This window comes from Gavia stellata, chromosome 5 (assembly GCF_030936135.1).
Source record: "Gavia stellata isolate bGavSte3 chromosome 5, bGavSte3.hap2, whole genome shotgun sequence".
In the NCBI taxonomy this organism is placed as follows: Eukaryota; Metazoa; Chordata; class Aves; order Gaviiformes; family Gaviidae; genus Gavia; species Gavia stellata.
Genome location: NC_082598.1, coordinates 31,275,957 through 31,290,378, shown reverse-complemented (window position 1 = coordinate 31,290,378; position 14,422 = coordinate 31,275,957). Strand labels below are relative to the sequence as shown.

Genomic DNA, 14,422 nt, shown 5'->3' with positions numbered 1-14,422 from the left:
GCTCTGCAGGTGGTCTGCAGAACTATAGTAATGATAAAGGAGTTGGCAGTCCTCAATAAGCCTTAAGGTTAATTGTGCTTCATTAGCTGAAAAAAAAAAAGAGAATCTCTATTCCCTTAACAAACAGAAATTTAGTAAGTTGCGTGTTTTGAAGAAATAGCTTTACTTAATTCAACTAAAATACAGTGACATAATTTTTTTAGCTATTAAGAACAGTATGGTTCTTATTCAGAAGAAGACTTAATTACATTATTTACATTCTTCCAGATTTAGGATCCATTTGAAAACTCAAGTGGTTTTGATGTAGAATTAAAGAAATTCCACTCAAAAGAACACGTTAGCCTCACAATCTTCCTAGCTTCTCTCTCTGTTTTCACACCAGGGTTGTGTTAAAATATAAAGTTGAGGTTGTAATTATGTTGAAAGTGACTAATCATTCTGTGTAGAAGCAGATTATTATTTTTAATGTCGTATTGGCTGATCATGGTTTGAACTGACCTCAGCATTACTACTCTTGCTTCTGCAAGCTTGGATGAGTAGCTGAACTTCAGAAGGTAGCTGGGAAAACAGGGGGCCTTGGAGGTGGAAACCAGCTTAAAAAGTAATTTTCCTCTTCTTACCGACTTTTTACGCTACGGTTTGCCGTGTCTCCAGTCACACTGGTGGAATTACTTGTGAACTGAGGATCCAGTGTTATGTGACGCCTGGTCAGAACTAACATGTGGCCTTCTGCCAGAAAACACTTACTGTATTGTACTGTATTGTATTGTATTAAATTAGGTTGGTTGTTTAAGTTTTTCCCCCCACTGCCTTACACCGCATGACTGAGAGCTTCCACTCAAGCAGGCAGCGGGATGAGCAGGCCCGGGCTGAAGGGCAAGGCCGGGAAGCAGGGCTGCCTCCTCCCGACACACCCAGCTCCAAACCACGGCCTAAAGCGGCCCAGACTAAAAGTGCCCCGTGTTCCATGTTTCGTTTGTTTGGATTTTGTTTATTTTTGTTTGTTTTCCGGGTTTTTTTTCTTCTGAAACGTTTTTAAACGGAGCAGTTTCGTCAGCAGTAACCAACGACCGACGGGGCAAAGGGCGCGGGCCCGCCGCCGCCTGACTGCCCACCCGCCTCGCGTACCGCCGTTGGAGCCGGCGAGGGCGCGCTGGCCCTGCCCCAACGGCCGCCGCCGTCCTGCCACCATCGGGACAGACCAGAGGCTTCCGCGAGGAGCGGCAGTGCCCCGGGGGAGCGATGCAGGTGGGCAGAGAGGGTCACCCCAGCCCCGAGCTGTCCTGCTGGGGCAGCAGCTGAGACCGGGCGCGATGAGGGAGTTGGGGCGGGGACGCCGAGGAAACGGGGGAGGCTGTAGGCGGGCAGCCCTCGGGGCCGGGAGAGGTGCCGAGTGCTGCGAGAGCCGAGTCGTGCTGCCTGAGGGAACCGCCCCGCCTGCTGGGCGGAGGGGGAAAGGCAGGGTGGCGGGCAGGGCAGGGGCAGAGCCGGCCGCCGCGTAGGGCTTCCCCGGCGCGGCCAAGCCTGCCGCGGGGCGCCGCAAGGCCCCGCAGGGCAGAGAGAGGCGGTGTCGCTGCCCCGGGCCTGCGTAGTCTTCCCAGCCCCTGCGGGGGTCCCGAGGAGTGGCAGACGGGAGAGCAGTTCATGTGGGTTTTCTTGTGCGAATACATCAGGAAGCTCTGAGTTTCTAACAGTTAAGAATTACCCATTATTACCGTCCTCCTGTAAGAATAATAGAATTCTACACTTCGATAGCTGGACGATCGTAGGTGTAGCATATTTTAAAAACAAAACTGAGAATTTGTTTCGTGTCATTCGCCAGGAAAACCAGAACTGCAAATCAAATTTACCGGAAGTGTTATTTACACCTAAGGATTGAAGTTACGCAGCCTGTGGGTTCCCAAACTTGATCTATGCGTTACCCCGGGCAAAGCAGCTGGTAACTAACATAATCATTGCCAGCAGTGAGAAGTGTCATGAGAAGACTTTTCACCTGGGATTGTGGCCTGCTGGTAGAGTAATACTGCTTCAGTAGTCAGCTTCGTACTCCGAAACCGATTTACCTTGGATCAGTTTTGCCATTGCTTGGCTCCTTTGCACTCTTACCATCAAGTATCTTCGGAAGTTTTTGATGCACATTTTGATTCATTTCATCTGTGCATAGTACTGCAACCTTGAACTAATCACTTAACACCAACTTTTTAAACATCATTTAACTCAATTTGTTAAAAAATTGTTACAGGTTTGCTAGCTTCTGATCTTCTCTTCCCTGAGACTAGAGTTACCATTAGAACCGGTGAGGGTGGGGTGGCCCTGCCCCACTGGCTGCTGCCGTCCTGCCACTGTCGGGCCAGACTCATGGCCTCCGTGAGGGGCCTCCTAACGTGCTGCTCTTCTACCATGCCAACACCAGCCCCGTTACAATAAACAGATTCTTTTAATGTGACAATTTCAGTAGAAATGCGGTCTTATAAATAGCATGCAGTTCCTTTATCTTAACCATTTAATTAAAATTACCACAAATGTAGATTTACACCTGCAGAAGTCCTGTGTTATAAACATGGTGTATGAAGTAGCTTATGTTGCCACATTAATATTATCATTCATTTAAATAAAAAAGGTTTTTTCCTCTGATTGTAGGCGTGCTTTTACACGTTTATTCACAGTGTCAATCCCTTATTCTTAGTAGTAACATAAAAATACTAATACAAAAATCTTGCCTGTATAAAGCTCTGTTTCTTTAAGTGTGTTTAAGTAAGCGGTGTATAGTTTTGGGTTTCTGAAGTAGGTTTCCATGTAAGTTTAGACAATTCTTTAGCTGATATTTTGTAGACTGATTATTTTATCTGTGCTTGCATTTTGAGTTTTCTTTCTCTCTTATTTTCTTGCTCTTCTCCGTTCAGACGTGAAAAATGACAAATGAAAATTCATGTTAGAGAATGGTCCAGGAAGGTATTGCAGCCTCTAAGTAATGGTTGCCTTTTGTTACAACCTTAATATATGCCGAAATGAAAAAGGGCTGGTTTTGGTTTAAAAAAAAGGCACACAAGACTGATTTGTTGATTTAGTTCTCTTTCATAATATCAAAACAGGATCCAAATGAAGATACTGAATGGAATGACATACTGAGAGATTTTGGAATTCTTCCTCCAAAAGAAAAACCAAAAAGTTAAATTGAAGAAATGGTTTTACACTTGCAGAAAGAAGCAGAAGGCAAGTAAAATTAAAAATGCATACCATCAGTATAACAACATTTGAAAAGCTGACGTATTTTCAATAATGCTTTTTGTAACTTAAACATGGTACAATAATATTTTTATTTGTATTATTTTCACTTGGTTATTTTAAAAAGTATTCTGAATTAAACATATAACATACTTAGTGACAAACATTATGGCATAAAACATGTACAGATAACTAATTTTCATAATTTCATAAAGGAACCAGTCAGCATAAGCAAGATTCACATTCTGAAAAATTGGTAGTAATCCACTCTTGCGTTTCTGTATTTTCCTGTATACTTAAATAAATTTCATTTTTTTCTCTCTTACCCAGAGCTACTCAACAAAAGTTGAGTAATTTCTGAAATTAGTACACCCTTTTCTTTCATTAGTTCCATGCCTCTGTAATACTTCTCATAAATTTAAAATGTTTGAAGACACTCTGGACAACAAAAGGTGACTAATTTTTTGTTTGTTGTTTCTAGTGAAACGGTATGAAAGAATGAATCTTGAAGAATTAAAGGAAGCTGAAGATGACTTTGATGAGGCTCGTAGGAAAGCTATTGAAATGGACAGGTATAGTAAGATATTTCTATCCAGATTAACAGTGCATGTGTCACTATTGTACCTTTGCATGCTCCTGAAACATAAACTCAGAATCTTTTGAACAGTAATGTCTGCTGACTGACACAACTGCCTTCTTTCACCTTCCATTCCTTTGCCAGCAGATAGACAGCACTCACATTACTGTCCTACTTCTTGATTGTCAGTGGCAAAGAGATGCAGTTTATATTTTACTTTGACGTTTTGTTAGAACAAAATTATTCCCCTTTTAAAATAGTTAATTTAGTCTCACTTGCCTGTGGACCCCTAATACACAACTATTGTTTATTTTGCTTCTTATCCAAGATGAGTATTAATGGCTTTTCTATTTCTTACTTCATGAAAATATTCATTTGAAGTTTATATAGGATCTAATCTATATAGGATCTAATCAATGCCTATAAATACCTGAAGGGAGGCCATAAAGCAGACAGAGCCAGGGTGTTTCCAGTGGTGCCCAGTGACAGGACGAGAGGTGATGGGCACAAACTGAAACTAGGAGGTTCCTTCTGAACATCAGGAAACACTCTTTTACTGTGAGGGTGACTGAGCACTGGCACAGGTTGCCCAGGGAGGCTGTGGAGTCTCCATCCTTGGAGATGTTCAGAAGCCATCTGGACACGTTCCTGGGCAGCCTGCTCAAGGCTGACCCTGCTTGAGCAGGGGGGTTTAATCAGATGACTTCCAGAGATCCCTTCCAACCTCAGCCATGCTGCGATTGTGTAATTCTGTGATACACCATATACTGTTCTTAGGCACCACTGTGGCACAACCTTATTCAACTATGTGGTAGGAGTACACCAGTCATTTTACTTACAATACCATGCAGAGTCAATGTGTTCTATGCCTGTAGGTTCAGAAAACTTTGGCAGGTTGTATGGAGACTTAGTAATTTTAGCTATACTGGACATTCACATTTATACTTTTGTAGGTATTTTACAAAGTACTCTGCTGAGTTCTGCAGAGCTTTGTACTGTAACAGACAAATGAGACAGGCAGTTTACACAGAATAAAAATGCTAGTATGATCAAAACATTTCCTCTGTCTAGATTCTACCTGTACTTACTGCTTCTGTGTGGTTAAAACGACTAAAACAATTCTAGTGCTAACACTGTGTATCTAGTGCTGTATTCTCATAGGAAGATAATAATTCACGTAATTTGGAGGAAGTTGTGAACCTAAATTATCATGCATTGTTGCTAGAGTATAATAACATTGCACATATATTATGTGATCTTTTTTGAAAAAGGCAATTCTATAGTGGCTTTCAGTTAGTAAAATTAATAGCTGCTTTTAGTTCAACAAATCTCAGTGAGGCATTTTCCTTTACTACCTTGCAAATATTTTTATAGATGAAGACTGCCATCTACTGTTTTTACATTCAAATTTTCATGAATTATTTTAAAAATGTCTCATAAATATAAGTACTGTAGTTCTTTCTCAAACTAATCCCATTTTCAGAATCAGAAAACCAATTAGTACATGCTTTATTTTTTTCTTGCTTTGTCTCAAATGATAAACCCTTGTGTAACATGTTTGTTACTCAAGTTTCCCAAATCTGATACTGAGGAACATAAAACTAAGAAAATGCATTTTAATGTTACCTTATTGAATAAAGATTAGCATAGAAGCCTTTCTAGCTCTGAAATTACATTAGAAGACCTTGAGTTAAAGGGTTATTCAAAGCATTTTTTTAAGTAATTGAGAGAAATGCACTAGATATTATTTTAAAATGCATTTAAAATGTTCCAAATTCTTATTTGTATTATTTCTTTTTAATTAGGCAGCAACGCTTACAAGAATGGAAATGTCTTCAGACGGTGCAAAAGTATGGGGAGCTAAGAGAAATTTGTGGAGAGCAGTATGCAAAGGAAGTTACAAGTGCTGCAGAGGATGTTTGGGTTATAATTCATCTTTATCGGTCAAGGTAATTACTTTCTTGTTTAAGATTCTGAATACGTCAGTACAGAGAATTGAACTGGTAAATAAGAAGCAACACAAAGAAAAATTAAATACAATAGACTAATGAAATAGCAATTGTTTGGAGGCAATGGAATCATAGAGCATGGGACCTCTTTGATTTGCTAATTCACTTTGTGAGAGTTAATCACTTCACTTTTGCTTGATTATATGAAAGATTTCTTTTGCTGTGTATGCTTATCACCATGTACTGAACCTCACTGAGATTCCTGAATTTCACTGAGAAAGTGGTGTCCACTGTCTGTGCTAAGGGAAGTTCATTTGCAGACTTTTTTCTTGGCAGGAGTGCTCTAACAGGATTATTCTACCTTTATTTCCCCTTTGACTCGAACAAATCAAAAGCCCAATAGGAGAAGTCTCAGTTAGGAAAACTGAGGAAAGCTAGGGAATTTGTTAGTTTATCAGTTCCCCAATAAATTCTCTAATGGTAGCAGAAGTTGTGACAGGATCCAGCAGAAATGTCAATGGATTCCCATGATTAGTTCAGCATATATTAGCAACTCTATTAGATGTTTTTCAAAAGCACTGAGAATTAGTATGGAATGTTTAGTGCATTTTTTCAATTCAGACCAGCTTTCTCTTTTCATTCTTTTTAAGCCTGTTGGGAGGAGGAAGCTTCTTTGATTCTTCTCAGTTGTCAGGAATTGCGTATTATTTCCAGGAGCAGTAGGAATAGGTCAATCAAATTACGTGTTATGGTCTGGACAAGTGGTCTGTAGGGTGGGTGGGGAACTGGCTGACAGGCCACACCCAGAGGGTGGTGGTCCTTTTCAAACTGGCAACCTGTCACAAGTGGGGTCCCCCAGAGATCGGTATTGGGCCCAACACTGTTTAACATCTTCGTAAGTGACCTGGATGACGGGATCAAGTGTACCCTGATGAAGTTTGCCAATGATACCAAACTGAGTGGGGAAGTGGACACTTCAGAAGGGAGAGCCACCCTGCAGGAAGACCTGGATAGGCTGGAAGAGTGGGCTAACAAGAACCTTACGAAGTTCAACAAGGACGAGTGTAAGGTCTTGCACCTGGGAGAACATAATCCAGGAGTGCAGCACAGGCTGGGATCTACCAGCCTGGAGCACAGCTCTGCGGAAAGGGACCTGGGCGTCGTGGTGGACAAAAAGTTCAATGTGAGCGAACAGTGTGCTGCTGCAGCAAAGAAAGCCAACAGGATGCTGGGTTGCATCAACAAAGGCATCACCAGCAGAGATAAAGAAGTCATTATTCCACTCTGCTCGATGCTTGTCAGGCCACACCTGGAATACTGTGTTCAGTTCCCCGCTATAGAAAAAAGATGTGGACAGGCTGGAGAGGGTCCAGAGAAGGGTCACAAAGATGACCAAAGGACTGGGAAGCCTGCCGCATGAGGAAAGGCTGGGAGAACTGCGTTTGTTCAGCCTTGAGAAAAGAAGGCTTAGGGGAGACCTTATCACCATGTTCCAGTGTTTAAGTGTGGCTACGAAGAAGATGGGAGACTGCCTTTTTACAAGGAGTCACATGGAAAAGATGAGGGGTAATGTGTACAAGTTACTCCTGGGGAGATTCCGACTGGACACAAGAGGAACATTTTTCACAATGAAAAGAATCAGCCATTGGAATAATCTCCCCAGGGAAGTGGTCGATTCCCCAACGTTGGATGCTTTTAAGATTCGGCTGGACAGGGTGCTGGACCATCTCGTCTAGACTTTGCTTTTGCCAAGAAAGGTTGGACCAGATGATCCTTGAGGTCCCTTCCAACCTGGTATTCTATGATCCTATGAGTCTATGACATGAAATTGTTCAAATTACAGTAATTTAAATTTACAGCTCTGAAGAAAGAAAATAGCAGCTTTTCTTGCTTTTCATTGTTTTTGTTTACTGGAGAACCAATTCTTTACTTTATCATTGCATAAATACAAGTCTGTGAGGAAACTCAAAATTCCTTAGGAATGAATCAGAGATCTCCAAAATCTCTTATGGCTAGTAACAAAACAAAACTGCCTCACCTGTCTTTGGCCACGAGAGGGGAAGTCTTTGAGGCTCCATAGGCTAAATCAGCTGCTCTAGCTTCAGTCGGTTACAACAAAGATCCTAACTTCTACAAGGTTAACAGGCTGGAGGGGAACCAAAAACCCCCTTGTTTTGTTTGTTTGTTTTTTAACTGAGGTTTATATGGTGATTGCACTGCAAATAGGAGCTATGAAAGTAATGGACAGGCCTGTGGTGGTAATACAACTATACAAAGGTTTCCCTGACATTACTTAGATTTTACTAAAAGAATGGAGAAGTAATTAAATGTTAAACTGAAAGCCAGTTCAAATAAATTAAAGTAAAATGTATATTACAGATTAAAAAACCTCATTTAAACTCTACAATAAATGGACAAAATTAGTTTTAAAATCTTAGTGGAGAACAAAACTGAGCCACAATGCTTGAACCATCTGGTAGCTTTACTGACATATTTTACAGACTGTACCCATTATGTATGCATTGGAAAATTTTACTTGGAGAGCTCTTTAAATCACAAAGATCTTAGAAGAAGCTAAATAAAATTTGTGGTGCAATTCTTGTAACAAATTAAAGTAGAAGCAGCCTGTAGGAAAAGGTACATTTATTCTTCAAAGGCTTTATTTTTCATTTTAGTTACTTTACAAATTGAGTTAAATGATGTTTAAAAAGTTGGTGTTAAGTGATTAGTTCAAGGTTGCAGTACTATGCACAGATGAAATGAATCAAAATGTGCATCAAAAACTTCCGAAGATACTTGATGGTAAGAGTGCAAAGGAGCCAAGCAATGGCAAAACTGATCCAAGGTAAATCGGTTTCGGAGTACGAAGCTGGACTACTGAAGCAGTATTACTCTACTAGCATCCCAATGTGTTTACTGGTTAACAAACATCTCAGCCTGCTAGCCAGAAAGTTTCCAGAAGTCAAGTTTCTCAAAGCCATTGTAAACAGCTGCATTCAGAATTACTATGACAGATATTTACCCACAATACTTCCATATAAAACTGGTGAAATAAAAGGCAGGTTCATTGGAGTAGCTGAGTGTGGGGGAATGTATCTTAAAGTGGAAGGTATGAGAAATATTTTTAAATAATTTACGTTATATAAAATGTTATGTTGTTTGTAATCATTAGATTAAAGATAACTGCTTAAAGGTGTAAAAAGGTTTTTGAATATTTTTGTAGAAAAATTATACAAAAAGCAAAGAATTAATTTATGTAATTCTGTGGTAAGAATATTGGATAAGCATGGATATTTTGCAATTTCACAGATAGATATTTTACTGAGATAAAGTTGGGTTGTTGCAAGGATGGCTCTATTTTTGTTGTTGCTGAGATGGAGCTTGGTCTTTAATAAAAGTCCTTTTCCTCTTGTGAGGCTTTATTGCAATTATCAGAATAAATTGTCACTTGTTTTTACAGAGCTTGAATGGAAACTAGCAGAAGTTGGAGCAATAGAAACTGACTTAGAAGAAAATCCCAAAAAGGACATTATGAATATGATGACACCGTCAGTGCAAAATATTTCTGCTCATGAAGACACCAACACAATAAGCAGTGATGTGACAAAACCACCTATTACTTGAGAAAATTTTAATGCAGATCATTCGTTCTGACACAAATTAGCTCAAATACAGTTTTTTACTCTTTTGGCGAGCCCGAAACAATAAAAAACACCAAAACAAAAAGAGGTGTTGTTTCACTTGTATCTTTTTTGGTTTTGATTTGTGGAAGAAAATTGATGTAGTAAATGAAAGCCGTACTTACCTCTGGATACATATAGATGGGTGTCATTGACACTGAGAGTCTGGATTCTCCATTTCATACAAACTCTACTTAAATGGAATGGGAAGGGGAGGGTATTAGCTGGTGAGCTCTAATCCATACTTTCTTCTTCCTTTTATCCAGCATGGGTGCAAGATACTCCTTTAATTCTCAGTGAAATGACTGTAGTGGAACTCTGCTCTGCTAAGGACCTTCTCAGTTCCCCCCACTTACAAGCAAACCCAAAGATGATGATGTGTATAGCAATATAAAATCAGGATTTGGCCCTGAATCCATCAACGAATAGTTCCCTTTGGTTGACAGGTGTTCAAGAATCTTCTCCCGTGTCAAGGATAATCTTCCTACTATTTTAGAATACTGATGGTTGGATCAGTTGTTCCTTCCTAACAAAAATAAGGATATCCTTAACAAAATAATTTACAGTACAACTGTTCCAGTGCCTCACCACCCTCACAGTGAGGAATTTCTTCTTTAATCTAAATCTACCTTCTTTCAGCTTAAAGTCATTGCCCCTTGTCCTATCACTACACGCCCTTGTAAAAAGTCCCTCTCCAGCTTTCTTGTAGGCCTCCTTCAGGTACTGGAAGGCTGCTAGAAGGTCTCCCCAGAGACTTCTCTTCTCCAGGCTGAACAGGCCCAACTCTCTCAGCCTGTCTTCACAGGAGAGGTGCTCCAGCACAATACGCAACTGTAGAAGTGCTAGTGTTATCACACTGGAAGTAATAGGAAAATATCAATAGCTACAACAGGAAAGGGCCAAACCTTTCCTTTTGTTACCCTTACTTACTTCATTGAAGCAAAGTGACCATATGATGATGATTACAGCCATCAGATGTGACAAAGCAGCAGCAAAACCCAAGGGAATCTGCAGGTTAAAAGCAGATGTTCCTGGTTCTTGGTCAGTTACACCATTTGTAGGAAAAGGGTCTAAGAATGAATGTTAGTCAACCTTGCTTTACAAGGATTATGTAGATTGTGACAGGCTTTCAAGTCAGCATCTTTGTTAAATTCACTGATTTTAGTATGCTGGAGTGATGTGGAATTTAGTTTCAAAATCAGCTTCCTCAAACAGATCCTCTTTTGAATACGTCAGTGAGGATCAAAAAAGGAACATTCTGAGCAGATGATTGTTCTGTGGCTCATGCACAAGATGGTGATGACAGTTCTGTAGGAAACATGGCTATAGTTAATGGAAGTACACTGGAAATTTCTGCATTTCTAGCCCAATCTAGTCCCATCATTCAGTAATTCACAAAAGATTTCCTGCTCACAATTTGGCAATGTCTGAAAATTATGTTGGCTCTTGTGTAACCTTTGTGAGTGAAACAGAACTACCATTACACACCAGAGCAAACTCACACTGACGATAAGAGCCAGAAAAATAGTATTTTTAGGTGGAGAATAGTTTCATAAAACCACCACACCATTTCTAAGCTTTCTGTCCTGTTCCTTCAGGAGCTTTTAAAATACTTTCAAAAGAAAACAAGCATTTAAAAAAAGTGACCTTGGTTAGGCCATAACCTCATCAGAAAATGCAAATGCAAGTGATTTCCACAGCTATGTTGCCTGTTTTGATCTTGTCAAATCCCAAAAGGTAAGATGTGCAAGCCACAAAGAGTAATTTGCTACTGCAACATTGCAGTAGGTAGGTGTTATGCTCCCATACATGGAAGGTGTGAAGAGAGACAGTGCACTCTCCTTTGTTTTTCTGAAGAATTACTACTGGTTACTAAAGATTTTGTGGCAAATTTGATACATAGAGCTTGATGCTATTTTTAGCCTCCTGCTTTCTTGGCCATATTCTAGTTCCGGTAATTACGTATTTTTGTTGACAATATTCCTGCATTTTTTCCTGGATTTCCCATCCCTGCTGTAACCTATTATCTTTACTACATTTCATCATAGGAAGATTATCCTTTGCATGAGTAATGAAATTATTAGTTTTATGTCACATTTTCCTCAACTGAAAGCTAGAAATAGAGTATTATGAATCAGTAAGTAACAAAAATAAGTATTTTTACTAATGCTTTTTAAAATTCTTACAGTGGAAAAACTGAGCTCATGGTCAGCTCTTCAGCAGCATTACTGCCAAAGAGGTTCCTGCCCCTACAATACCTTTGCAGAAGACTTAGTTCAGGTGAATCGAATGAGGAAACTGATTTACCTGAGAAGTAATCCAGAAAGAAAAATCCATGAGATTTTGCAGCCAAGTCAAGTTCCTTACTTCATTCCAGACACAAACGCTAATTAAGCTTCTGTAGATACACATTTGTAATGACACTTTTAGATATATTGCTGTTTGTGAGACCAACTGAAAAATAAACATCCTTGTAACTGAGAAAGAAAGCTGGAAACATTTACACACTATTACCACTGAGTGATGTTTTATTTCACAGAAAACAGGTCGCTGCTATGTTCTGCTGCATGCAGAACAGGTTTATGCTAACATAATCACAGAACATTTAAGCATATTCCAGTCCTGCAGTAGGGAGTATGGCTGGAATCCATTACAGTTGTACATAAAGACTGTGCAGAATCGGTTAGTCATCTCCCTGATTAACTCTGATACCTGATGATGGTTGCATTTATCAGCTGGGCTGTTTCACAACTTTCTCTGCAAAGTCAATAATACAGGCACATCTTACAGTTTTTATAAGCTTTACCAACACACAAACACAAGAATGCTAACTTTTATTATCAGAGATAGCCCTGCAAACTGCTACTACACCTGTGTGCTCCTGTGCTGAAATGATACATTTTCTGAACAAATCCCCACCTCATCACTGTGTAGTCTGCCTAACAAAATAACTTCAACCCCATATAGGGCACTTGAGTTTATCAAGTTCACAATTACTCTTTTACCTTGCAGCCACACAAAGCAACCCCAAACTGTAAGGATTAGAAAATAAGAAGAATGGACTTAAATTGCTGCTTTTCAGTCAGAAAGCAGGAAACTCACCTGCTGTGAGCCTTCCATCAGTTTGGTGGTCCAGAAATCTCTCAGACCTCAACAGCCAGTATTAGTACTGTACAATACAAATTGTACAAACCATACAATGTTAGTACAGTATTTTAAAAGTTATAGGGTTTTATTAGGTGTTGAGATTTTAAACTGAGCTAGGGTAATTTCTTATTTTTAACGTTTGGTAAGGCTATTTTATAAAACTGGTATTAAAAGCATTGTAAACAGATGAAAGGACTGTGACGGTCAAGTCTGTTCTCTGCCACTCCGTTAAGTTTTGCCAGTTTATGCACACCGATAAAAGAAACCCCCGACCACCGCCAGGACGGGTTGCCTGTATCCCTAAATAACTGGTGGTGGCACGCCTGTTCCCAGAGAGCATCCGAGATGCTGCTGCTGCTTATTCCCCTCTGGGAATGAACATACGACCGGGTACCGTGTCACACCTTCAGGCACTGCCCGGAACGGCGGTTTGTTCCAGGTTTACTGTTTCAGCAGGGAAGCGCCTCCGTTCAGCGGAACCCTTTCCGAGGGCTCGGCTCCGGGCTCTGCGCCCGCCTGCAAAACAACCCCCGCAGCACCACGCCTGGCAGCGGCGGCGGCCGCTCCGGCCGCCGGAACACCCCGGCTGTGCCGCGAGGCGGCATCGGTCGCAGCCTCCCACGGCGCCGCTGTCCGAAGGCGGAGCGCGGCCAGGCACTGTCCCCGCTCCCCGGCTCCCCACCTCGCAGCCCGGCTACCGTCAGCCCAGCGACCGAGCAAGCCCTGACGCTCCGAGCCGGAGACGTGGCGCTGCTGGGGCTCGCCGAGTCGGGCTTCCCCGGTCTCGAGGCGCCTGGATACCACCCCGTGGGAGCGCCGCCCCCCGCGGCCGATGGCCGAAGGCCCACACCCCGCTCGGTAGCGCGGCCGCCGCCATTTCCCCCTCCAGCGGAGCGGAGCGGAGCGGAACGGAGCGGGGTGAGGTGAGGCGAGGTGAGCCGAGGTCAGGGAGGCGCGGCGCCCACTACGCCTGCGCAGCCCCCCCTCCCGTCCGTGCCCAGCCCCTCACGGCCCAGCCGGCTCCCAGGCGGGCGGGCGCGCACGCGTAGAAAGGCGGGCGGAGAGCGGGGGATCACCTCCCCGGCCGCCGCCGCCGCGCTGCGCATGCGCGGCGGCGGCCCCGAGCGAGGGGCCGGGGTGCTGCGGCTTGCAGTGCGCCTTGGCGCACGCGCGGTGGCGCGAGGCGCCGCGGCAGCCGGCGGTGGGCTCGGCGGCGCAGGCGCGGTGGTGGGGGACTCCCGGGCCCGGCTGCTGGTGCTGCCGCTGGAGGAGGCTCTGTGCCGGCGGCGGGCTCGGGGCTGCGCGCAGGGAGCGGCTTTCGCCGGGAGAGGTCGGGCAGGCAGCGGCCGTGCGGGGCCGGGTAAGGAGCGCGCTGCGGGGCGGGGCGGGCGGCTCCGCCGGGCCCGGCTGCGGCGGGGGGGGAAGGCGGAGGACGCCGCGGAGGGAAGCCGTTAAAGTTTGACAGCGCCGGCGGGTCCCCCGCCGCCAGGGCAGCGGCGGCGCGCGGGGAGGGCAGCGGCTGCCCTTGGCCAGGGCGCGGGCGGGGGCGGCCGCCGCCGGGGGCGGGGGGCGCTCGCGGGGCACCCGCTAGGCCCGGTGACCCACTTTGCTCCTGTCACAACTCCCGGGCACGTTTGGAGCCCTGCCCGCCTGGCCCAGCGCCCGCCCGGGCCGCTCCCGCCCCCGCCGCCCGGGCTGCGCGCAGGCAGGGCGGGCGCAGGAGGGACTCCCCGGCATCCCGAGCCGCCGTGCCGAAGCGAGCCGCTGCCGGCCCCTCGGCGGTGGGGCGGGCAGAGCCGCCGGCGGCGCCTCCCCCCGGGGCACGTCTGCCGCCGCTCCCCTCC

General features: G+C 43.8%; 1 protein-coding gene across 1 annotated transcript; it reads left to right on the top strand.

Annotated features, from left to right (window-relative positions):
• The first annotated feature begins 820 nt into the window (after positions 1-820).
• On the top strand, positions 821-9,375 carry PDCL2 (phosducin like 2). The gene is given in 7 exon segments (XM_059817931.1): positions 821-978; positions 2,904-2,952; positions 3,093-3,213; positions 3,707-3,797; positions 5,608-5,751; positions 8,652-8,860; positions 9,212-9,375. Coding segments are annotated over 7 exon segments (936 nt in total).
• The last annotated feature ends 5,047 nt before the right edge of the window (positions 9,376-14,422 follow it).